Source organism: Pezoporus flaviventris, unplaced genomic scaffold (genome assembly GCF_033815535.1).
Source record: "Pezoporus flaviventris isolate CSIRO_AGI_PZ_B2104156 unplaced genomic scaffold, CSIRO_AGI_Pfla_v1 ptg000001l, whole genome shotgun sequence".
Lineage (NCBI taxonomy): Eukaryota > Metazoa > Chordata > Aves > Psittaciformes > Psittacidae > Pezoporus > Pezoporus flaviventris.
In genome coordinates this window covers 16,226,759-16,252,103 of record NW_026892549.1, presented here as the reverse complement: position 1 = coordinate 16,252,103, position 25,345 = coordinate 16,226,759, and the positions used below count along the sequence as shown (strand labels likewise).

Sequence of the window (25,345 nt, the reverse complement as noted above, 5' to 3'; positions counted from 1 at the left end):
GATTGTTGGGTGGAGGCACAGGAGGCTCCAAGCAAAGGGACTCAGCCAGAGCTTCTCCATCTGATAGGCATGGCTACAAAAGCTCATTCAGCTGTTTAGGAGGTAGCTTTCAAGCTGTGGTCTGCAGGGCCTCTGAAGACATGTGCCTTCTCCTAAGCAGCCCCCCAAAATAACAATAAGCAAAGCAAACTTACACCCCCTGTCAGGGAGTGCTTTGCCCGCTGCCATGGTCTGTCTTCACCATGTGCCCCCAGAAGCCACTCTTGCCATGTACATGAAACGTGTTGCCACACACAGTGCCCAAAAGGCATCTCTGGTTTACTTACCAGGTCTAAACTCTGTAGCTTAAATCCATACACAGCTCCTCGTTTACTGCTGTTCATGTAGTTTCCAAGAGCCAAGATTATCTGCCAAGATGAAACAGAACAGAGGATGAATTTTCAGGACAAATGCATGGTGCTTTAAAAACCTCTGGAAGGAGAGCTGGTATATCAGCACTCATGTACTGTTTCAGTACATGTAAGGGGACACACCAGTGAGTGATGGAGCCATTGAACATATCTAACATCACACCTACCTCCAGTATTTTCTTAAGCTTTTGGGATGATTTTATGGAGACAGATGCAGCTATTATTGCATGAAGTTGCTGCAGGTAAAGACAGGAAGTGCTTTGGTTAATGCATGTCCAACCCAAGAGTAAAATTAAAATCTAAAAAACTCTGAAAAAAAAACCTCTCGTTTTTCATGCATCCTGTGGGCCCTAGCATGAATGTTCTCCTGCCCCGACACATCAGGATTTCCAACAATTCATTTGCACCGCAGATTTACCACACTCAGATGCAGTTGGGTAAACCCATATTTACATTTCAATCCTCATGACTGTGAAAGATGCATCAGGCTGGGTGGTACACACTTCAAAGAGCCCACGGGCCAGCACTGATGATAACTTTCCCTAACAGCCCAGGCTATAAGCTGCTGTACAAACAGCCCCTGGGATACTAGAGTCACTGCTCTATGAAAATAGAGCTAGAAAACCACTTTTTCATGAGTGTGTTTCTCATTCTGTCCCTGTCAGAGCTCGCAACTGCCCCACAACACTTGGAACAATCTCCATGTCTTAGAAAAATTAAAATCTCTATAATTGTCTCTGACCACTCCACACCCTGTAACGCTCCCCACAAGCTGACCCGCGCTGCACAGCACAGCTTTCAGGCAGTGGCTGAACCCCATGCATCACCCCAGTGTCCCCAAGGGTTGCCCCTCACTCACTGGAGTCAGCATCTGGATGCTTTCTGCAAAGTTGCCTATGAACGCCATGATGGTCATCTTCTGCATCAGCCTCTCAATCTTGCTGAACTGCATCATGAACCGGTCTTCGTCAGACAAGTTCTCGATGGGTTTCCTTTCCCGCTCGTAGAGCCGCAACACTTTCACTTCGTTCTCGGTGGGCAGGAACCGCATGAGGCATTCGACAAAATCCACCGGCAACGTTTTCAGGTCAAACCTGCGTGATAACAAACCGGAAAAAGTGGTGATAGGACAAAGCTCTACATAAAATGATGGAAAAGTAAAAGAAGAGAGAAAGCTGCCAAAGGCAGCTCTGCTTCCTACACTGCTCAGCTACACATTAGCCTGAGTCAGTATAGCAATAAGAAACTATGAAGATGCTGTGAAGTGACTTGCTCTTATTGCCCTGGCTGGGTCTGGGGACACAGTCTTGCATGTGAAGCTCTCTGCACATGAAGATGTGAACAAGGTCACTGTGCTGATGTGAATGGTGCTACTGGGCACCCTGTTTCTGTTTCCAAAGAATTTTCATCAGAGAAGATAGGCAGGGAGGAGCAAACAGCAGTTTTATTTAATTGGGCCAGAGCCCTGTAAACCTCAACAGCCAAACTGCATCAATCTGCAGCAGGTTTGGGTCACCCTCCTCACCAGATCAAATTTAACAATTGTGCATCCAAACTTTGAAGATATTCCTCACTGGAGAAATGGCAGATGTTTGTCATGGCCACAAGTACTAAATGCTTTTGGATGGATTCAGGATCAGCCCCACAGAGCAGGTATACCTGAGACCTGCTGGAGTCAGCTGGCAACAGTCCATATCAGCATGGGATGAGACACACCTGTATTACACTGGGGTTTGGCACTGCCTGCAGCCATTACATAAACCTAATTCTATGAAAAACCTTCTTCTGCACTTGGACTAAACTCGTGCTTCATGGAGCAAAACTAAAATAATTGCCTCTTCCTGATACTCTGGCTTTTGAGTGTTCACTGTAACAGAAAATACCGTGCAAACAGAACAAGAGATGCGGTATGTAGTGGCATACTCTGTATATATATGAATTTGCTTCTTTAATAAGAGAAGTGTTAATTTGATAAGCCTCAATAGTGATACAGTGACATAAAGCTGCAAGTTTTAACTTTTAGTTCAAGGGAATCTGATTTCTGGGAACTCAGAATGGTTCCATCCTTACTCCTGGATTTTCTCCAGATGCAAAAACATTTACATCAACTGCCGGTTCAAAACCATTCCACTTACCAAAATCACAGTAAATCTTGAATATGATTTCTTTGCTGACAAGTGTTTTACTTACACGTGAATAGCTTTGCATATTTCATCTGCTGTCTTTCCAGCTTTTCTTAAAGTAATAGCAAGATTTTTTGCCCTGTTGGCATCCAGTAATGTGACTTTGTTTGACCCTTTCTGAGTTATCTTTTGCTTGCTTGAAGTAAGATCAATGGCTGGACCTTGGGCTTTTGTTTTAAATATTTCTTCAAATTCATCCACATTTAAATCCTAAAAAGGAAAGAAAATGATTTATCCCTCCTGCAGTGAACACTAAAACCCATGCTGCCTAATATTGTGCCAAAACTACAATAAAAACCTTGCGGTGGCTGAGACTATAGCAGACTACTTCAGTCAGGGGCTGCAGATGAAACCACCATGCGTTCCTGAGTTACTGATCAGGAAATGTGGCCTCTTCCCCCAACAGCCCTATACACGTTCAAAAGTTCAGGAAAACACTCATGTTAGCACTCGTGCTTTATCCAGCCACGTGGATCTTCAGGGCACAAGGAGCATGCAAGACCTTGCATGCTCAGCTCTGCTCTCTGCTGCTTTAGGCTTCGTTCCCTGGCACACAGCCACCACCCAAGCCTAACTCCTACAGACTGATCAGCAATTTTAGGCTGGGAAAAAATAAATCATTCTCATCTTGGATCATCTGTTTTAAACAAATGCACACAACAGGTATGCACCCTTTACTATCAGTACCACTACAGCTACCATCCCTAATTCTCAACCAAGGCACTCATGCTGACCCATGGGGCACCAGGGCCTACTGGATGAGCCATCTGGCAACACAATTGCTGGAATCACTGATATTCACTTGTGTTATGGACACAAGTAGGAGCAGAAGGCAGCAAGTAGCATTCATACCTCCAGGATCCTTTCGTCATCTATTTCATTGAAGACCGTCCCATTAATCTGGTTGGGTTTGAGGGCAACCCAGTTGAACACTGGCATGCGGAATTTGGTCTTGATTGGCTTCTTGATTTTCACAGCTAAAGATACCAGAGGAGAGGAAATGACAAATTCTCCCAGCAAAAACACCCCACATGCCTAGACTGCAGCTTTTGAGTCGGGATTTCAGCATTGGAGGAAGAACCGGCCAGAGCTAAACTATCACACTCAAAACCTGGAGAGATCTTGCTGCCTGGATAGGCAAACAGTGCCGAAAGGCTTTCATCCAGCCCTTCATCTCTTTCAGGCCCAGGCTCTGCAGAACAGGACTAAATGCCAGACACTGTGACAACTTCACTAAACGAGATGTGTTATTAATTTATTACTGCATGATGATGGATTGATTTAAAAGCCTGGGCTATATTTAAACACTACAGAAAATGGAAAGAGTGGTCCAATTTAACCCTGTCCTGCTTGTTGCAGAGCCCACCCCCATGTGAACTGATGCACAGGCATGCGCAGCTGATCTGTCACCTCTGTCACAAAACTCAATGCAGAATAGGTGCCAAGAAGGAAATAAAAGCCCCTTTCCTAAGGTTTTGGCATAGGGAGCAGCCCCTCCCATTGCCTGTTGCAATGGGGCATTACTGCTTCTCACCAGGTTTGTCTTTTCAAGCAAAAAGAGGTAGGCTGCAGCACACATGAGCTTTAACATGGTTGAAATAACTGGTTTAATAATCTTCCTGTGCTGTGCAGAACCAGTAAACTATTTAGTAAGTTACACAGATAAGCTATGAAAATACTGACTACTCATCAAGAGTACAGAAAAGTGATGTCACAGCAACACGTTTCTATTTCTATTGCAAACAGGTCTGGAAGGCACATGAATAATTTCTGTAACTGAGTTCTCATTTCTTTGTATCTTGATGTAAACATGAAGATGGTAGTTGCTACAAAACCAGGTTGCTCATTAAAGTCATCAATCAATGTTTTGCTTCTGAAGTACTGAGAAAATAAACTGTTTCTTTCCAAGCTGCAAACATGAAACAGAAACCCTGGTTCTTCCTCTCCATTGATGGAAAAAAACAGCCATTTGGTTGGTGGCAGAGGGGAGGCAGGGGTACCCCTGCCGGGGATGCCCAGCCCCGCAGCACACCTAAACAGGTTCACCGCTACCCCCACGTGAGGATGGATCATGTCTGGTTTTGTGCAGTCCAGTGTTTGCTCCTCACTTATGCCTACCCTGCACTTGTAGCATGAGTGATCCTGCCAAGTATTCCATGCTTTGTAGGGTTGCTAGATTTTTGTCCCTCCATTTCAGAAGATTCCAGGTTCTCAGGTTGCAAAGCACTTGAGCAAGTAATCATTTTACTTTTCCATAATGATTCTGTGTGCATGTTTTAGCCAGGACAGAAACAACCTACTTCAGGACACAGTCCCGTTGTGCACTGGAGTCTGGTGAATGCTGAAAACATTTCTGTTGCTTTGTCATTCCACTTTAAAAACAAGAATCAAGTTGTGTGTCCATGTCCCTTTCATGCTCATGCTCATTTTGCAGGGACATCACAAAAAATAAATTACTGGCAAGAGTATTTGCTTGAAACAAAGAACCATAAGTGAACAACAGGGAACATACACAATATTCAGCTGTGTATTTTGGGAATTATGCTTATTCAACTGGAAGACACGAACACACGTGATCGACTTCTGCTCATCTAAACTAAACAGAATTTTACTCTTTAATTAATGTGGTTACTTCAGAATAATCCCTAAAATGAAAAAAACCCTTGCTTTTTCCATCTGAAACAACCATTGAAAAAAACCCAAACAAAATTTCCGCTTGCACATGTATTAGAATAGATTATTAACTGCTTCTGGGTTATTTTAGGACAGGAAAGAAAGCTAACTGCCTCACGGGCCAGTTCCTGATATTGCTAATCAAAACATCTTAAAATTTCCCTTCCTCCTCCACTATAGAGCCCTGGCAAGGTGACATTCCCAGGAATCGTGCTGCTGCCAGCCATGCAGTGGGGATACGGTCATGCTGGGGACCAGGCCCTGCAGAGGGTACTCGCCACTGGCAAGAGCTGCTGCAGCTTCACACTTGGCCTCCCTGGGAAAAGCCCATCCTTGGTGTGACCAGTACAGAGAGCTTAGCTTGAGCGTGGCTCAAAAGAAACCATGTGTCTTAATTACTTGCTGAAGTGCTTTGATGAATCAGGGTCTCCTCGGTGCCAAATCCTGATGGTTGGCAGCATATCCAAAGCTAACACATGCTCTGGCTCTGGCTTTGGCCAGCAAACCCCTGCATCAGCCTCCCCCCACCCCTCCACTCCCTCCCCATTGCAGGACGCAAGTCCACAGGCACACACACGGGCACAGCACAGAGGGAAAAGTGGAGAGGTACATAAATACTTAGCAGAAAGCAACCTACAGAAGAGCTTGATTGGCCCGTCTTACCAGGAAGCAGAAAGAACAGAGAAAAAAATGTTAGCAATGGTCAAAAAAAGCAAATTTGTTCTTTCACTGACTCCCCTCTGACCCAGACAAAGTTCCTGCCCTGGTTTCTGTCAACGCTCCTTTCTGTGCAGCCATTGGATCAAGACAAGGCACTTTCCATCTCCTTCTTTCTCCTAACCCACTGAAGAACAAAATATCCATCCCACCTGGCTTTGGGCATCTCACTCAAGCACCTAAGAGAGAAGCTCTTGCTTCAGGGCTTGCCACTCGCCACTGGCGCAGCTCACAGGAGCTGTGTGCAGAAGCAAGGCTTGTCCCAGTGCTCCCATACCCAACTAATGCCACAAGGATGTGGGGCTAAAGCTTGACATCTGGGCACCTGGTGGCACAACCCCTGTTGCATGCAGCAGCTCCTGTGCCCCCGGTAGCTGAGTCCCGAGCCCCACCATGGCCACGTCCAAGCACCCCCTGCCACTGTGCACTGCTTGCCAAACAACCACTGCCTGCTCTGCCAAACCCACCAGGGAGGATCAGCCTGTAACCTCAGCTGTGTTGTGCCTTCTGTGGTTTTTCCTTTTTGTAATACACTCTGGGACCCTGGAGTTCCATGATGCTTCTAGCTTTCAGAGGAAACTTGAAAGGCTGGAATACTTAATCAGTTTAAAAATTAAAAAAATCCCCACCCTATTAATCAGAGCTCCTCAGTCTCTCTTTCTGGGCTCAATAACATGCTCTTGCGAGGGGGAGTGGCGTGATGCCAGTTAGCATTCACTTGCTGCCTGAGATGCTTGGCATATGTCAGAGTGCATAAAAACATGATCAAAGATGGTCAAGTAAGTTCTTCCTTCCTTTCAAAAAAATTCCCGTTTGCTTGCACAGATATTTCTTCACAAAATTCTCAGAAGAAATCAAAACCATGAAGCTTTGTGTTTCTTTCAAAACCATATTTTGTTTCCTTAAAGCCAAAAATGATCATGTTTGAAAAATATTTCTGGCAATAGCTTTAGTTTCACTGAAGAAGGCATCTCTTCCAGACCAAACCAAAACTGTCTTCTTGATATATGCTCTTTCCTTTTATAAATCCTTTCTGCTATAATACCAGTAAGAGATAACGGGTGACTAAGTCCCACCTTGGCACCCTGTCCACTCTAGCTGATGTGCCCTGACTTGCCTTTGCTTACTTTGCCAGTGACCCACAGCATACCAGGAAAATGGATGGGTGTTTTACCTGCAAGCCCTGAGTTGAACACCACAGTGGGAGAGGCTGTCCCGGGCAGCGGGGGTGCTGATGGCGGGGGTGGTGGAGGCAGCGGAGCTGCAGGAGCTGTCTCCAAAGCTGGACCTGGGAGAGGAGGTGGTGGTGGTGGTGGTGGAGGCGGTGGTGGAGGTGGTGGTGGAGGTGGCATCAGCACCGACACAGGACCATTTTGCACTACGAGATCAAGGAAAAATTAGGCATTTCAATGAACATAGACTGAAGTAGTACAAGAATGCTTACAAAATGTCACAACATCCACCCCCCTATACATCTCCTCCTTCACCAGACTGGCCCAAGCACTAGTGGACCCTTCCCCAAAGTACTTCAGTGCATTAACATGGGAGGAAACTACCTTAATGAAAGAAACCAGCATTTTTTAATGTTGACTGAAGGGCTCAGAAATGGATCAGACAAACACGGGAGCTACCCAGAGAGTGAGAGTGCAAACACAGCTGGGGACCTCAGCATCCTCAGCTCCTGCAAGGTGCCATGACCTGCAGGCTCATTACAACTGAAGGTGGTTTTATCGGCACAAGGCTGCTGTGACTGTCCCCAGCATAACAAACTCCACTTTCAGCTCCCAACCAGCCCGCATCTCAGGGACAAAAGGCTTCTTACCTGCCTCAGATGCCGCTGCTAAGGTGGGTAATGGTGGTGGAGGTGGTGGCAATGGTACTGAAGATGTAGCTCCAGCAACTGGTGCAACACATGTTCCAGACCCAGCCTCTGACCCTGCTGGCACCATCCCAGAGGCCAGAGCAACAGGAAGGATAGAGATGTCACCATCACCTTTCTTTTGGATCTTAATGGTTCCCTGCTTCTCCAGTTCATGGATCTTTTTCTCCAGTGTTGACTGTCGCTGGATGGCTTCTTCTTTTTCTTTCACCATTTTTCTCAAGGTATGAACCTGGGTATTTGCATCTTTGTAGATTTCCTGAGAATGCCACAGAAACAAGGAATTTGCACTTGTATTCACAGAACAGAATACCAATGTCAGAAACAGAGGAATAGCCTGACACTGGATGGTCACTGCGCCAGGCTGTATCTAACACTGAGCTCTGATGCAAAGCAAGTCTTCAATGGTGAGGAAGCATTCATTTTGTGTTTTTCCCAAGGTAGCAGCAAGGCTGTGTACAATACTGAGTCCTGGGAGAAATCTCACCCGTAGCCACCAACACCTGGGGGTGCAGAATTTCTCGTTTTTCCATGATGTCTCTCATTTCTTATGCTAGTCTTGAACATGTACTGTAGGTACGCTACCTCAGTTTTGACTTCAGCAGATTATTTGCCACCTTGTTGGTTGTTCTACCTATAAGCAGATGTTGGCCCATACAGGGAAGCAGGAACAGAGCTCCTGATCTAGAGAGGAGACTATGCCTGCACAAACCCAGGGCAGACCCTCTGAAGGAATCCTAGAAGCAGCCACACTTTCAGATGGCATTTAGGCTGAAGTTAGTTAATATTATATCAATATTTTTGTTACTAAGTTTGTATACCAAGAAGTAATGTCTGGATTGTTCACAGAAAGCTGGCTGTGCTTGACAGCACAGACACAGGGCACTTGCTCCTGTCCTGCAGCTGCACAGCCCAAAAAGGACTTCAAGTCTACTTTGAATGCCCCTCCACAGCCAACCACGTGCAAAGCTCCAAATAGCGATGTTACAAACCAGAGCAATAGGATGTACCACATTCACTGATGCGCTGGCACATTCAAAAAGCTTTTATGTTCATCTTCGAGTTCATGCACAAGTAACTCTACTTGAAATCTGTCCTAGGTTCAGAATCAGGAAGCTACCAGAGGTCACTTGTGCCAGAATCATTACCTCCCATACACCAAGTGTTAAGAAGATTGCTCTCCTGAAGCATGGCATCCAGCCAGAGCTTTCCCACTGCACTTACCCGAATCACATCCAGTTCTTTGTTTCTTTGCATAAGCTGTTTTTCCAGTTCCACAATCTTTGCCATGGCTTCATTCTCCGTATCTTGGAGTTTTTCAGATAACTATCATTCAAAAAGAGAAACAGATTATATAAGTGGGTAACAGTAGCTTTCTCAACCAAAATGTCAGGAACAGTTGGAGCAGGGGTAGATGGTAAATTACTGATCTTCCACCAAATCCTCTGCATGTGGTCAGAGGGTGCTGAGTGTCCTGCTGAAGGTTCTTCTGATGAAGAATGCTATTCTTCAGGTATTACCAGCAAAAAACCTGGCTGGAATGTAGCTATGAAACTGTCCAGGTTAAGAAAGCCTATTCTATAATAAAGCACTTAAAATGCAATTATTTCCATACACACTAAGTCTAATCTGAAACCCCAAAACCTCACAGAATATCACAATGGCACTGTTGCAAAACGAATAGACGCTGAAATGGTGGAATGTGTAAATATCACCTCTCACAAGGAAGTTAATTTGATTATTTATGAATTTATTTTCTTTTTTACTTCCACTGTCTTCTGGTTCATTTTCATTTTCTGCCAGCCCCACAATCCTGAGATCTGAAAGCCTCACAGTTCTTGTTGGCTTTTCCATCACCACCATTATCACACTTCCTCAGGCGAGGCTGCAGAGGTGAGGTGGCACCGGTTGCTGTGTTTTTGAAATAAAACTTCAATAATTCTATTATTAACATTTCTGTCAACACATGACAGAAAATTACGTCCATGGGTCCTGGGATGAGTACAGTTTATGTAACTAGATCAAAACCAAACCCTTAAAAATGTGACACCAGAGTAAGCCATTAAGTTTCCAAAGAGCTAGAAGGAGATCTATGAAGCCAACACTGCCATTTCTACTGAATTATCTCTCACAGAGAGGCACCTCAAAGGGGTAAGTGCTGAATAGCAAGTTGTTTTAAGAACATTTATTCTAAGTGATGGCAATATAAGAATTGTAAGAGAATGATGAACCATTTATGATTTTTTAATGTATGGAAAAACATTTTGACTTTAAAAAAGCCAAGCCATGTTTTCTGGACTACAGTAACTGACAATAAGAAGGTATGGGACAGAAAAGCCGTGAACAAACAATGAACTGAGCAAGCACTAGTATCTCTTTTTCAGTCCCTTCCCGCTTAAGCCCACTAATGTGTTTTAAGACACTGATGGGGGGGGGGGTTATCTGCTCTATTTACCAGTACTGCATTACTAATGAATTTGCAGTTTCTATGTAAATTAGCTTCCCCAGCTTATGAAATAACCTTGCACAGAGGCTCTGTGTGCCAACTGACTCCACCTGGAACTGCAACCAAACTGAAGCTGAAGCCTCTGAAGCTGCAAACCTGCTGCACCAGGGCCTTGGGGACCTCTGCTCCGCTGGCCCCCAGGCACAGGGAGTCATCACCTCCCAGCTCACAGCAGCTTTTGGGGATAAACTGGCTGATGCTAATGAGGTGTGCAAGCACTGCAGCTGTGTCCATGTGAGCAGTCATACACTGCGGAGCACAGGCTAAACTATCCCTTGATGTACACAGAAACGCTGCGTCAAGCCCCACATTAACAAGGCAATGCCATCCTTTGTAAGAAGCTAGGGGTTGCATCAGATAGGAGAGTAAATAAAATGACAGAATAAGACATTTTCTCATCAAGCCAATAAACAGTTTGTGAACAAGCCTTCGTAGCAAGTGGAGCACACAGAAAATTAAACACACAGAATACGAGGTCCAAAATACAGCTTGAAAGCACCCAGGAAGTTTACCTGCCCGACATCTCCCAGATTCCTTCATTTGCCAAATACCTGATTATTCCCCCAGTGCAGAAACATAGTAGTCCTAAGGCTTTTTCTAAGTGAACCTGACCCGAAAGGCGGTAGCCCTGCTGTGTCTGTGCTTCCACCTCCCAAAATAGGCCATAGCAAAGCCCATGCGCAGAGTGGGTTCCGAACTACTTCAGAGGCAAAGGTGATAAAGTGTGGTACTAACATGGGAAATGTTTTCTTCCAGTTCTTCAACTCTTTCCAGGGCTGCATTCTTGGTTTCAGCATCCTCCAGTAAAGCTCCTACATCAAAAACGTTATCCAGGTAAGCTTGAATTTGCACCTGCAGTTTATCACTCTCCGTGTGTTTCAGTTTCTGCAAATCCAAGAAGACAAGTGTGTCACTCAGCATTGGCAGCCATTCGCAGCAAGAGGGACGCAGACAGCAAATGGGGTGGGGAGAGCAGTGGGAGCTCAGGCCGCTTCCGTCACCCAGAACACCACAATCTAATGTTAGCTGGGGTCATAAATAAAAAAGTCATTTTTTTTAAACCAAAAATCCAGACCTTTCAAATAAAGCTAAGCAGCATCTTATCTTGTGCTACTACAGAGGATGTTACTGCTTTCTTCTGTGCTTGCTCATTGACTGTGCAAGCTCTGAATGCCATGTCCCAGCTCTGAGAGAGTGCAAGGCCAGGGAGGCATGCAGCCGGTGGGGCTGGTCCTGCTGCTGCCCATGGTGGTCACCAGCTCAGTGTCCAGTAGGCAGAGATGAGGCCTGTGTTTGGGTTCAAAGCAGCCACATGGCCTGGAGCAAACCGTCCAATTGCTCCCACTGACCTTGCGTTGGAGTTTGCTGTGTTCAAAGTGATCATGCTTTATCTCCAAAGATAACACCAGAGCACCAGTTTTGAAATGCTCTGCCTGTTCCCAGGGGACTGCAGGGTTTGTGCCACACTGGGTCCCCAAACAGACCTGTGTTCAGTCTTGCAGACAGCAGAAAACCTCTCTCCTGGTTACTGCTGAGCAGAAGTCAACAGGGACAACTCAATCCCTCGTCAATACGAGTACCATGTTCATGTGCACTCCCAAGGGCAGGAACAGGGAGAGAAAGAAAAATACAAGAATGGGAAATACAAAAGCAGCTTTCTTCTGAAAGCAAGCATTTCCCTGAGGACACAAGAAAACACCTGGCTAACAAGAGAAAACTCAAAGGAGGATTTTTTTCATGCAGAGATGGAGGGGGCCCTGGCAGTATCTGAGCTGGGGTCAACACAAGGCTTGTAGCCCACAGCTAGAGGTCAGGGACGTGGCATGGGCGAGGACGACTGCGGTTCATCCTCCCTTTGTTATAAGGCAAAGCTAAAAATTTAGCTCCCAGTCTGTAATTGCAGTTAGTTGCAGCTGATTTTTCTTCTGCAGGGATGGCTCCAGGCCACAGCCCCCAGTCAGCAGCCAAGGCATGGCATTTTTAGCAGAGACCATGGGACAACCGTGTTCTGCCCTCCTAAAAGCTCTCGGGTGAGGGCTTTAAGGAGGTTTAAGGCTAGGCCGGGCAGTGGCAGAGCTGAGGGATGTGGTGTGGACCCACCATGGCTGTAGGTGGGCCTGGCTCACATGTGCCCAGCCGTGGGGAACAGATCTGCGCTGCGAGGTGGTGGAGACCCAGATCATACTCACATCCAAGTACTCATCCAGGCCAAGCTTTGTAAATTCGTACTGCAGGTGGACTCTGAAGTTCATGTCCTCCACTGAGTGGACAACGATGTTGATGAATTGCATGCAGGCCACCTGTAAGGAAAACCACTGCACGTGAGAGGAGGCGTCAGAGGATCAGACACAACAAATGACAACATTTCCTTGCAGTTAGTACAAGGGGAAACTGTGATCTGCTGTTCTGCAGGTCTTTTCCAAGTTGGTGCTGGACTTGGGCTTACAGAGCGTTCATCTGCTGTGATAAAGGGAAACATGGGTTCCAGAAATTAGTCATGTCTGCAGTCTACCTTTCCTGTGTGGTGGTGAACACAAATGCTTTCCATGCCAGCTTGCATAGCCAGACATTGTACAAGCACACAAGCTCTTTAAGAAAATAACGCCATTTCTACAACAGCTTGTAAAAGTGAGATTAATTTTGCAACTGGAATCCCTAGTTTAGGAAATGGGACTTTCACAAAAGGCACTTTGTTGTTTGCAAAAAGAATATTTCCAAAGCTGTGGTTTGGTAACTGAACCAGATCATAGGAGTCGGCATCCAAACATGTCCCAAACAAAGAAGGAAAGGAAAAGAATGAAGCGGGTTGCCAGTGGTACAAGCAGTGAGGGAAACCTCCTGCACAATGGCAGGAACTGGGCTACAAATCCCAAAAAGTCTGCCCTTTACTTGAATGTATGGCACAACCAAATCCTGCTCTGCACAAGTCTCCCCAGCCCACTTTCAGCTCACAGATCATCATGTCTATGACCCTCTAAGCTGCTTTAAGAGAGGGTTTGCCTGGTCCTTCCTGGGCTCCTCAAGGGCATAACCCTACCCTGCTAACAACACTGCAACTGAGGTAGTAATGTAGCTTTTCAACATCTACTGAGATACTTCCCAGATTTCCAGAATGAACCTGAGAAGATAAAATAGAAGCAACCTGATTTTACCTGCAGGAAAAGTCTCCAGGAGAGGAGACCCCACATCTCTGGATCACTTTTTGGGAAGAATGAACTGAAGGCCACTCGCTGGATCACCAGTTTGATACAGGAAACTGGCCAGTTTTCTGTGATCTCTTGCAGGGCCCAGAGGATAAACTCATAGGCAGGCATCTGCTCTACTGGGACCTTTGACTGCAAGTCTGGCTGGGATGCCCAGAGCTGCTCCTTCCAACCAGAGGTCCCAGCAGCTGCTGAGCTGCCACAGAAACTTTCCCAGCCAAACTGTCCAGTACCACCCAGCTTTGGAGGAACTGGGACCACAAGGACCCAACAAAGGTCAGTCAGAATATTTCGGTTACATCTTCCCATGTAGAACTGAGTAACTTAAACCATTCTGTTTCCAAAAAGACTTCAGCTCTAGATAATGCAAAGCTGTGAGACTCGTAACACAGATAAGTAAGATAATGGTCTAGAGACTCATTGAAGAACCCCTGTGATATCCCACCCCCACCTCTCAGTGTGTATGCATCCCTTAAATGAACAATCCAGTCCATGCAGTTGGAAACCTAGCTCCAGGTTTCAAGTCTTTGCAGGACCTTTTCCAGTTCCTGTGGTGAACTCTATTTCCTCCCAGTGCTGGTACTGGCCTTAGCCAGCTGAACCTTGCTGTCCTGTCGTATCACCCAGAGCCAAATTCCCCTATTTCAAAAGTGCTTTTGTTATACTTGCTTTGGCTCTCACAACGTTTGGGCCAAATTCTCATTTCCCTTCTCAGATCCTTACATACACAACTAAGGAATGTATCAAGTGAAAGAAAACTAATCTAAGAAAGTTGCTTTTAAAATGAAGTAAGTCAATGTCAACAACAGGAACCTTCTCTAGAATACTTTTGCTTTTTTGCCGCTCTTCCCTCCCTCTCGATTCATGCAATTAACTGCAGCGCCCTCCAGCTCCAGTTTCCCAGATAGCTCTTGCCTTCTCCATTTAGGGCAGCATGAAAGACAGGTCCTGAGAGAACAGGTCTTTGTTTACGTTCAGTCGCTGCAACTCCTTGAATTACTTGAACTTTAATTTAACATCTGGGAGCCTGGGCTACAGCACCCATTTTACCCTGACCTGCGTAAAGGCATGATGCCTGCCCTGGGCACAGCTGGTGTGACCCGCAGGCTCCCGCAGCGCCAGGGCCTGCAGTGCTCCCTGTGTGCCCCTGAAGTGCGCCCGCCGGCTAGTGCCTGCCGAGCACAGCATGTGGAGCTCATTAGGGCCAGATGGCGACAAGAACAAGAGGACCTGCCAAATCGCTTGTCATGAGCCCTCTCTTCTAGCTTTAAGCTTGTCACAGAGTCAAGCCCCATAGCTGGTGGAAGCAGCCCAAAGATGCAGATTTTATTAGTATTTGGGCAAGACCTAAAAAACCTGTATTTATTCTTTTTCAAGCAAATTTCATCACTACTTTCAACCTATGGCCTAAGAGAACCAGGAAATTTTCTTAAATGCCGTCCGGATGTTGACTATTTACAGGCTTGTACAGACACACACTCACATGCATATTGCCTTGTATAGCCTTACAATACTCTTAATTAATATTTTAAACAACAATGAAGGATTATTTTATTTTTTAAAAGGCTCACAGCAAGGTAGCTGGCTGCAGGCTGCTGCCATCCTCTTGCTTCCAGGCTGCTCCAAGCTGTACTATTCTCCCACTCACCAAATATGATTACCCCTCTCTGTGAGCATGGGAGAAATGACTAAGAGTGGATGTTGAGAACTGACAAATCTTTCTGCTACATTATAGACTAAACGGTATGCACATCTGGGAATACTTAATGTATACTGTGACTACCAACATGTCCTTACTGGGACTGTGGTAACAAGGAACAAAACCAACTGTAATGTGTCAGAGTTACTGACAGCAGCTTGCTAAATCGAGTAAAATTGCAAGGATCACTAACTTTTTTTTTTTTTTTTTTTTTAAATAGAAGAAAGAGACCATTCTATCTTACTCATACCATCTCCTTTTTATTCTGCTGTCCCTTCAAGGGTGTGAGCCTGCCCTGGCCATCAGGGCTGCAAGACACTGACACTGGAGTGTACAAAGCCTGTAGGAAGCACCACACTGGACGCTTTAATGCCTAATTTCTGGCAGAAGGAGGTCTTTAACACAAAGCTCAGCAGTAAAACAGGATGAAGTGTCACAGATGTTTAACAGAGGCTTCCGGGTGGAAAGCCCTCCTGCTTTGCTCTCACCTCAGAAGAGGATCACATCAAATCTGAGGCACTGAGCATGAGCAGCATAAGGGAGGTTGCACTGACTATGCCAGCATTTGTTTTCTAATTAAGAATAGGACTTAAATTTCTCACACTTCTGACATGACTTAGACTTTAAAAAAAATGGATACAGAAGTATTTTTGATACCAGACACATAAGCAGCTGGCTCATCCTCACTGTCACAACCTGTGCCTTTCACGCAATGCCAACATGCAAGCTGGCACTGGTGTTTGTGGGTGCCAGCCAGAGCTTCCTCTCTCGCTGTTCCCTCTTGTGCTCCAGGGGAAGTGGATTTGGTGAATAATCATGCATATGAACACTGAAGAACTAAAAGTGGTGCAAACTAATGCTATATTTATCAGCAGATAAGGACAGACAGCAGCTGCAGTGAGTCTCTCCCACACTTCCCTGTCTGTGACTCTGAGGATGCTGGCACACAGACAGAATACATATCTTGATATTGCAGAAGCTGCTGCTTTGCCACAGACAAATAGCACACATGACCAAGAGGCTGCTCTCCTCTTACCTTCAGTATGGTACAAGGCATGTCTTGAAGACAATTAAATTGAACAGAAGCTAAAAATGAAACGTACATTATATAGATTGGAATATAAAAACATTTTACTGTGTTAATTTTAGGCTAAGGACAAGAAGACAGATACATCTCTGCCTATGACAGCATGACCAGACATAGTACACACTAAAACCAAAGTTTCCTGGTGATAAATAGCGCTCACCATGAAGTCTATATTGTTGTCTTCATTTCGGAAGTGCTCCATCAGCTTCTCAAAGCGCTGTTTCTCTCCACACACCTACAAAAGAATCACCATGTGTTAAACTACAGCTTGCAAGAGAGACCATGAAAAATGTTTAAAAAGCAAACACCATCTCCTTGCTCAAAATCTCTCTAACAGGTCAGGTACAATTATAAACCTTTGTATCTTTTCCTCTACAAAATTTAATTATACTCACTGATGGTACAAACATAAATAGTTGCACTAGGCTATGTCACAGGAAGACTTGGCCTCCCTCACACTTCAGACTGTCTTTCCACTGCAATATATTTTAAGAAGATGACCAAACTACTGGGAGGAAAACCAGAAAATTTTCACCAGCTAAACAGGGAGTGAAATACATCAGCGTAACTATCAGCTGGTCAGAATTACAGAGCTGTAATACAGGGGTGTTGGCAGAAAACACAAGCAATTGGAGGGAGAAATAAGATCTAAGATAAAGCAGGATATTGTTAAATCTTACTACTTCCCAGTAGCTTCTCTGGCTTAGTCCTACTTTTCTCAGCACACAATTGACCTAGAGTAATCCACACCAAAATCACAAGACATTAAGTCAGAAAGCAGAAGGGAGCAGAGATGAGCACCAGGAGGTGCATCCATCCCCCATTCTCTCTACTTAGCAACAGCAACTCCTCCCTCTGTGGTGCATCATTTGGGATATTTTTTCTGTCCAGACACAAACGGACTACTCCAAACACCTAAGCTGTAGGTCTAGGAGCCAGTGCAGGGAGCTGCCCCACACACAGCTGCCCCAGCATGGTCAGATGCAACACGATGGGAGAAATGTAAAGTGTTCCACATGTTCCCAAATTCACTGAGAGCTCCCTCATACCCTGCACCATGAGTTGACTTTTCTCACCTGCTGGATTTTCCGGTCAAACTGAGCAATGAATTCAGGAAGAGCACAGGCATGCTCTTCTGAACAAAGTGGTAACTGCCTGGGTAGGCACATCCGTGCACTAACAGTGTTCAATGCTGCTCCCAGCTTCACCCTCCTTAGATGCTGGCTGCTTACAGACAGACAGAAGGAGCTCTGAAAGAAGCCATTTTGCTCTTAAAGGTCCTGAAAAAGAGTCATCTGGAGAACTGAGACTTCCCTTCTACTTAGGAACAAAACCCTCAGTGAGCCCAAGGGGCTCCTTCCTTCCTCAACCAGATTTCACTGAAATGTCCCAGGAGCACTGGGAGATACTGACCAGGAGCAAGGGACACAGCAGTGAGACCTCCAACCCAGGCTGTCTAGTTAGGGTTGACTGGCCTCTGAGCAGCACACCCCTCTAGACATCAGCTGCTGTTTTCCTTAACAACCAGATCGTGGCCCAGTTGTTATATATTAGCCAGTGGATGGTAATTAGGGATAAGAGAAAGCACTGTTTGCTGCTTCTTTAGAAGCTGTCCTCTCTGGGGCAGGTACCAGTTCTTTGTACATATTTCTATGTTTGTGCCCTCCACAAGGAAACCAAATTCCCAACTAGGGTTTCTACATACTCCCAAAACTTTACAAAGTACGCATTATTATTACTATTCCTGTATCACCTTCCTCCTTGTAACTATATCTATCCTATAGTTCACAAAGTTTAAGGCACCGAGCAGACCTCACTGAAGTCAGAGTTTAGCAGCACCTGAACTGAGCTAATCACAAGATTTGCAAAGTCCTGCAAGAAATGGCTTGTTGAGTGACTTCTTGCCATGCTTCTGCTGTTACAACCGAATAAAACATACTTGTGGTGTATGTGATACGACTTCTGTCGTTCCTAAGCAAAATTGCCACAACTGTGTTATTATTCAGGTATTTGTGGTCAGTACCTGATGTCAATGGGAATTCTGCCACTGGATCTCTGTGAGAGCACAGGGACGCTGGTTATGATGAACTATCTGATAACATTACCATCAATATTCATGGCTATAATCCCTCAAGTTGCAACTAATGGGCTCTGTGTGGGCTCCACAACCCCTACTCACATAGCTCCTGCTAGGAGGGTGCTGAAGTCGCACACAAACACTTCCTGAAGTTGTGTTTAAATGTGTCCAACTTAACCTTAAAGACACACAATGTAGAATAAACACAAATAACAAAGCATGCACCCTCATGAAAAACAGATTACACTTGCTGGTCAAGCAAATTATCATGATCTTAAACCCAAAGGACTCTGGTCTCTCTGCAGTCTATGCCATGAAAGTGGTTTTGAAAGTTTAAACACCTTCACAGGGGCTGTTCTTCATGGCTCATAAAACACACATTAAGGTCTAAGACAGAGTAAAATGGAGCCAAGACAGACCCACTCTTGGATGGAGCAAGTCTCTTTTGTATTACCTAGCCTGCAGCTGTGCAAGGGGTGAAGCATGCACGACCTGTCTCTGCCTAACAGAGATGGGGGGCCTGGGACATGGAAAGGATGGGGGAGTTTGGAGAGCCACTGCCATTCAGCTTCGGGATGCAAATTTTCAGTTTAATCTTGAGCTTTTCCTCTTAATGCTTGCAAAGCCTCCCTGCAGTGTCAGGAATCACCTCACTGGGATATCAAAGCCCAAACACTGCATGCAGACTCCCAACAGAGCAACTTCAGCAGAAACTGAGAGCAAGCGAGCCAGCCCTTGCCCCAGCCTTCCAGTGTGCTGCGCTTTTCAGCAGGTAGCTTAAGACTCTGGTGAAGAGTCTTAGGCTCTGCAAAGCTACCAAATGTCCAAACTCAAATCCAAAGTGGCCAGGAGCACCCTTGGAAAAACAGGGAGAAGGGAGACCATCATGAGCATTTTGGCATGGCTACCCTGGTTTCACAAGCATGCAGTTAAAAGCATGAGGTGGGATGAGTGCACTTAGCTCATCCAGAGCATCTCCACACCAGATATCACCAGTGCCTGTTGGCATCCCATCCGTCTCCCCTACTCTCTGCATCCATGACCAGGTATCATTTTGTCTTGAAGAAACTCAAGTTCCTTGAACATGCAGCAATGTGACCTACTCCCACCACGAATGCCCTACTAGGCACATTCTTACTCAGGGCCCACCGAAAGTGATCCGGGCAGGGTATAGCCTGCAGGCATGCAGCTGCATACAGCTTTGCTGTGGCATATGTCCCTGCCAAGACACACATGCTTCCACGCAGGAGCAAAACACCCTTCAGGAGGGAAAGAGACGAAACTCAGAAAAGACCAGCCTCTGTCAGCAAGAGCCAGAGAAAACTAGAATCTGGCTGGGTTTCAGGAACCTACTGGCACTGTAGGGATCAAAGGCAGCAGCTGCCCACTGATATAATTTGATTTTGGAGGCATACGCTGGGCTTGATCCAACCCTTGCTCAAAGCAAACCCCAGCAACCATCTCCTCTTGCATCATGGGCTGCTTAGGTGCACTTATCCTTACGTTATCATCCCAGGCCACTTTTTTTCCTACCATAGTAAATGGAACGGTATTTCAGTTAGACCCACTGCAAGCTCTGCCAGCACTCTCCATACTCTCCCCTCCCCACAAAACAGTTAAAAATCAGCATCAAGAAAGAATAAAGTAGGTTCATCTCAACTTTGAGCTCTAAACAATAGCATCTCTCTTGTACCCATTTCAGAGAAAATTATTTGAACAAAATCATGTATTGTGGAAAGAAACATAACAATGGTGCACGCAATCACTCAACAATAAAAGCCAAAAGGACTGATTTCTAATGTAAACCATTCCACATGGATGAGGAAAGCTGATATAAACAACTACAAGCCATTTATGGCTGATTAATTAAATCAAGGAGCAACCTGAAGTGATACAGCCTCAGCAGAGAACTGCTGATCCAGGAATGCAAGCAGCCCTGGCTAGCTGGAATACAGGAGCTTATAGCAAGAAGAAAAGCAACAACAACCTGCGGCTTTCAGTGGATACTTGCAGCTATTTCACACTATCATCAGATGAGTCAGTGCACTTCCATAGACAGCGAACTGCCTTTCATGAAATGATATAATTTATCCTGGAAGATTAAAGAGAGTGAGACTATAGATGAAGCCTACAGCCTGAAAATTGGCCAAAAACCAAGATGAATGCTGAAATCAAATCCCACCACATAAAACCATATGTTGCCATTTATATTTGAATTAATTTCCAGGGTCTGTCATTTGAAAGCATGGCTGGGACTAAGAAAGGCTGATCTTTCTTTTATTAGCATTATTCGGTGAAGAAGCAAGATTAAATGGGTTATCACAGCTATAAATAAACCTTCTGTCTCTACTTACACTGTGAAAAAACTTTTTAGGTTGCATTAAGCCCATGTCATTCTAGAAGAACAATGTGGCCTTATGGAAAACCACCCACGATGGGTCCTTTCTCTGGAAAGGCTTTGGGTGCTAACAAAGTAAACCCATCACAGATCTATTACGAAGGTAAAATACAATCCTATAAGAAGGTAAAAAGAACCATTACAAAAATTTAGTGACAATTATATCCATATCCACCTGGCATGCAGCTCAGGTCATACAGCTCACATCCAGACCACCCAAAAGCAAAGTCCAACTATGACAATCCTTGCATTGCTCCTGCTCACATGGCTGTATTACTGTAAGATGCTCCAAAAAGGCAACATGGACAGACAGCAAAAGACAACAAGGGTATTTTGGAAAAACTGAAGATGTTTTCGTGTGCAGTGTCAGGCAGAAAGTGAAAATGCAGGCTGACCAAAGCATGTCCATTGTCCTCCTACCTCAAACAGCTATCTAACAACACAAAGCACCACTTCATCTTGCTGGAGAATGCAGCTCCTAACCTCACCACAAGCAAATACAGCATGCTCAATACGGAGATGGCAGCAAACACCAGCAGTATTTAAGGCTTTGGAGCTGCAGCCTGCTGGCCAACAGTACAGAACGCACACTACGAGATGCAGCTGCCAGACTGCTCTCTTCTCCACATCCCAAATTCCATACAGAAAATTAAATCATTTTGGCTGTATTTACACTTGAGGTGAATATGTTCTGGCATGGCAAAGGCAGTTAACAGTGATCTCAAGGCAGGGAAAACAAACCCCTTAAAATACCTAGACCTTAGGAAAGGCTTTGCTACACAGGACATTTTCTGTCAGTGCAGATGTTAAAATGACTACCTATGTGTTGCCCAAAGGTTGTTTTAAGCTGCTCTCTCCTCCTTCAATAACTTTTGAGTTCTGTAACAGCAAGAAGTACCAGCACAATTTCATAGCAAATATGCACTGTGTAGATGAACATGGCCCATACTGGCTGTGGTGTTATAAACAGGCTGATGTATACACAACCCAAAAATATTCATGGGACCCTTTGTGAACCTTTTCTCCTGTCTGTGCTCCTTTGTCTGGAGGGACAATGCTGTCTTTCTCTCCCCCACAACAGCCCACTGTGATCAGCAGATCCCACCACCGGCAAGCAGCACTCCACAGGAACACTTTGTTTGGGCTGACCATGCTGACATTTTTGCAGTTTGCTGAAGAACAAAAAATGAGTTTTCCCATAAGTTACTGGTTAAGTAAACAGTTATTTAATACTTACTAGGTTAAAATACCCTTTACTTCTCTACCAGCGGGGTTAAGACACTCTCAAAATACTGCAGTGCAGAAGATAACAAATGCATTTACATTTTCCAGCACTTACAGTTTCTTCTAGTACTGAGTTATTGTAATGGCTGGTAAGAATAATTCAGAACTGCTGTTTTCAGTGCTGCCATTCATCATTCAAATAAGATAAATCTGACTTTGAATTAAGCATTGTGAAAATTAAGGGGTGAACAATATTGTCTCACTTTGCCAGAGTGAAAACAGGCGGAGGTAAACAATGAGGTTCATTTGCCACGCCTTCAGGGTGTTGCCCAGCAATTCAGATGAACCCTCTGAATTGGCTTACAGATGACCTCTGTAAATTCAGCATTAATAGTCACAACTGGGTGATGTGTGATGGGATCACAGTTCTTCTCACCTGTCAGATATTTTAGAGCAGCAAACATGCAAGTCAATTTAACTGATGTGAGAACAAGAGGGAGCACCATCGTGCCAGACCCAGCTCCTCTCTCATCCCCTGGTCTCCAACAAGTTAGGTCAGCTCTTCTCTCCCCAGCACCTAGGGAAGTTCAGATGCTGGAATAACCACCAGATGATGAGATTTCCCAAAATTTTTTGATTGCCTGAATTCCAATGTATTTTTTGGCATTTCTTTTGGTCTTGGAGCAAAAACAGTGCTTACACTCACCTTACTGAATTCAATTATTCTGGTATATGCTTGTATAATAAGCAATTTAACTCTTTTGCTGGACAAGAGCCAAAGTAAGGAAGTGTTTGCTGCAGACAGCCAAGATTATTTCTGACTGGCTTTCTGTCTCACTACAGATCCCAGTCAATTCTTTTGCCTCCTCAGTTTGGATTAATTTAAAAACTACTATTGTGCTTATAAAAAAAAAAAATGGAAGTGGAAGAGTCCTCTGGTCTTCTCCCAGAAATACTGAGTTGTAGTGAAAGTAAACTTTGCTATATCTAAAATGGAGATTAACAAAAAGCTGCCTAAGGATCTAAGATTGTCCTCCTTTAAATGTTAGTCCAGAGTGCTGTGAAGTATATTCAGAAACTGTCATTTTCAGATCTTAACTAAAGATGAGGAAATAAATATTTGCAAAACAACCCAAAACTTCTTTGTTTTCATTATGCAACTGCATTAGTGCTGTTGGGTTATGATTTTTTTCAACATATCTGTAAACCTATTGAAGCTATTCATTTATTGGCTGCTATGCTTCCAGTAAATGAAAACCATGTAAATCATGTAAATAAAACAGCTAACTAGAAATGCCACAAAAAAATTCAATTTTGAAGCAAGGCCGTAAGTGAGTTGGAAAACACTCATAGCCTCAACAAGCCTTAATTCTGTTGAACTAAAACTTTTGTGTTACTTCTATTTCTGGATGTTCTCACCTACTTCATAACCTGTCCACATGATTTCTGTGCCTCAGGAGACACCCGCCTATGGGGATTCCTCCCCTGCCTTGCAGATGGGGACAGTCAGTAATCAGCCATTTATTATCCCACTGATGAAGTCAAGCCACACACATCTGCAGTGTGCTGAAACTTCCCCCTTCAGCAGCTTGTTACATTTTTATTTTCCCCCAATTCAAAATGCCAGCCAGGTAGAAAGATGAATTTTCCCATACATTGTTTCCTGGACCAAGACCTGGCAGGGTTCAGCTGACTGGGATTACAGCTGCACTCTCGGATGGGAAGTGCCTGGGTTTTCAACCTACGGCAGACACCTTTATCTCACCACAGAAATTTTGACACAAGAATAGCAGGTTTGGTTATCCTCATACACTTTTTTGTCAGCTATGTAAAATCTTTTTTATCTTCCAACCAATATCAATTTCAGTAAAACATTTCCTGAGTATTTTGCTCTTGGCATACAAGTTATATATTAGAAGTATCCAGTCCATGGCAGTGGTGATTAAAAGATCTTCTCAACCTGTAGCATCTCATCAACACAAAAACATCCTTCCTTGACAAGGCAGCTATGAACAAAAGCAGTTTGATTATGGCAAGATGTCAGTAAACGGACACCAAGGGCAGCTTTGAACAATGCTCATTCTGGGTTCTGAGTGAGTTACCACCTCATGGTTATGCTGTGGTTTAAGCAGCACTGTCTCTATGCCACATCTATGTGAAGTAAGCAGAAGGGAGTGTGAGAAACCACACACTTGCATCATGCTGGCTCTCGCCATTTCTGATGGCCACGGACAGATTTACCAGGACACAATCATGCCTAAGCTCCAGTAGTGCACCTCTGCAAATTCCAAGCAGCATTTCCAGGAAACAGTAAGGGGAGTAAGCAATGAAATAATGGTAAAACAAAGGTTTATTCTTGGTGGTAAAAGACCAGCTTAATTCTCTGTGTTCCCACACAAGCAATCACACTATTAAAATGAATTAACCACTCTGAATAAGCATTAGGAAAATACATTTTATTTTCCAACAGTGCCCTGAGCCTGTTTCAATTTAAGTGGGGCACAAGCTCTTAGCATCTGGTCTGTGACTCTTGGAGCTCCTCTAAAGCTGTCTTGCAGCTAACTCTGCTCTCCTTTCTTCCCCTGGCATTCTGCTGAAATGCATTTGCTTGTCCTGTGACACAAATCTGAGGCAACTTGGATAAAAACGTGTAGCCAGTTCTCACAAATCCATGGAAACAAGCACAAAGGGCCAAGACACTGCTGAGGAAGCCCACTGGCAAGTGGGTAAAGGCAGGGGTTGTGGCTATGCTGAGGAGCTCAGCCAGTCAAGGCTGCAATACCCCACCTCAAGCAGTGTTTGCCTTCAGCGCAAGGTGCTGGGAATAAGAAGTGGCTGCAAACAGAACCAACAGCAGGCCACAAAGGGTCAAAAAGATAAGGGAATAGCAAACACCTGCAAGTTATGCGTTACCTGTGGCACAGTAACTTCAACTATTTGCAATAAATACAGCAGAATTCAGTCCAGCATCTCTCCAAAAAAGGAAGTTTCCCAGGTGCAGAATGCAGGCAGCTGGAGCACGCTCAAAGCCACCTGCAGTAGTCAAAGGCAGTCCTGCTCCTGGCAATGGGGCTGAGCAACAGCCTCCAGCACCACCCCAATGCTCTGGAACAGCTCAGAAGCTGTTTGAGGCCTGATGACACCCAGAACAGCTGCAGCTAACCCAAAACTTCTACTGGCTTCCTGGCTAATCAAGCTCCTCACAAGCAAGACCTGACCATCCCACAAGTACAAACTTGGCCAAGCAGCTGAGGCTTATTGTCACATAGAGGCTAAGAAGCACCTAGAC

General features: G+C 44.8%; 1 protein-coding gene across 10 annotated transcripts in view; it reads right to left on the bottom strand.

Annotated features, from left to right (window-relative positions):
- FMNL2 (formin like 2) overlaps positions 1–25,345 on the bottom strand; it is a 145,072-nt gene that overhangs the window by 7,419 nt on the left and 112,308 nt on the right. For 6 of the 10 annotated variants that reach the window (XM_061445896.1, XM_061445888.1, XM_061445914.1 and 3 more), the window contains 12 exons: positions 16,518–16,592; positions 12,558–12,668; positions 11,104–11,253; positions 9,087–9,188; positions 7,806–8,121; positions 7,158–7,361; positions 5,904–5,924; positions 3,446–3,570; positions 2,601–2,803; positions 1,270–1,504; positions 578–646; positions 327–407 (listed from right to left, as the gene is read on the bottom strand). In XM_061445896.1, coding sequence (XP_061301880.1) covers positions 327–407; positions 578–646; positions 1,270–1,504; positions 2,601–2,803; positions 3,446–3,570; positions 5,904–5,924; positions 7,158–7,361; positions 7,806–8,121; positions 9,087–9,188; positions 11,104–11,253; positions 12,558–12,668; positions 16,518–16,592 — 1,692 coding nt within the window. The remainder of the gene's footprint in view (positions 1–326; positions 408–577; positions 647–1,269; positions 1,505–2,600; positions 2,804–3,445; positions 3,571–5,903; positions 5,925–7,157; positions 7,362–7,805; positions 8,122–9,086; positions 9,189–11,103; positions 11,254–12,557; positions 12,669–16,517; positions 16,593–25,345) is intronic. The other 4 variants (XM_061445930.1, XM_061445922.1, XM_061445939.1 and 1 more) reach the window with 1 other exon arrangement.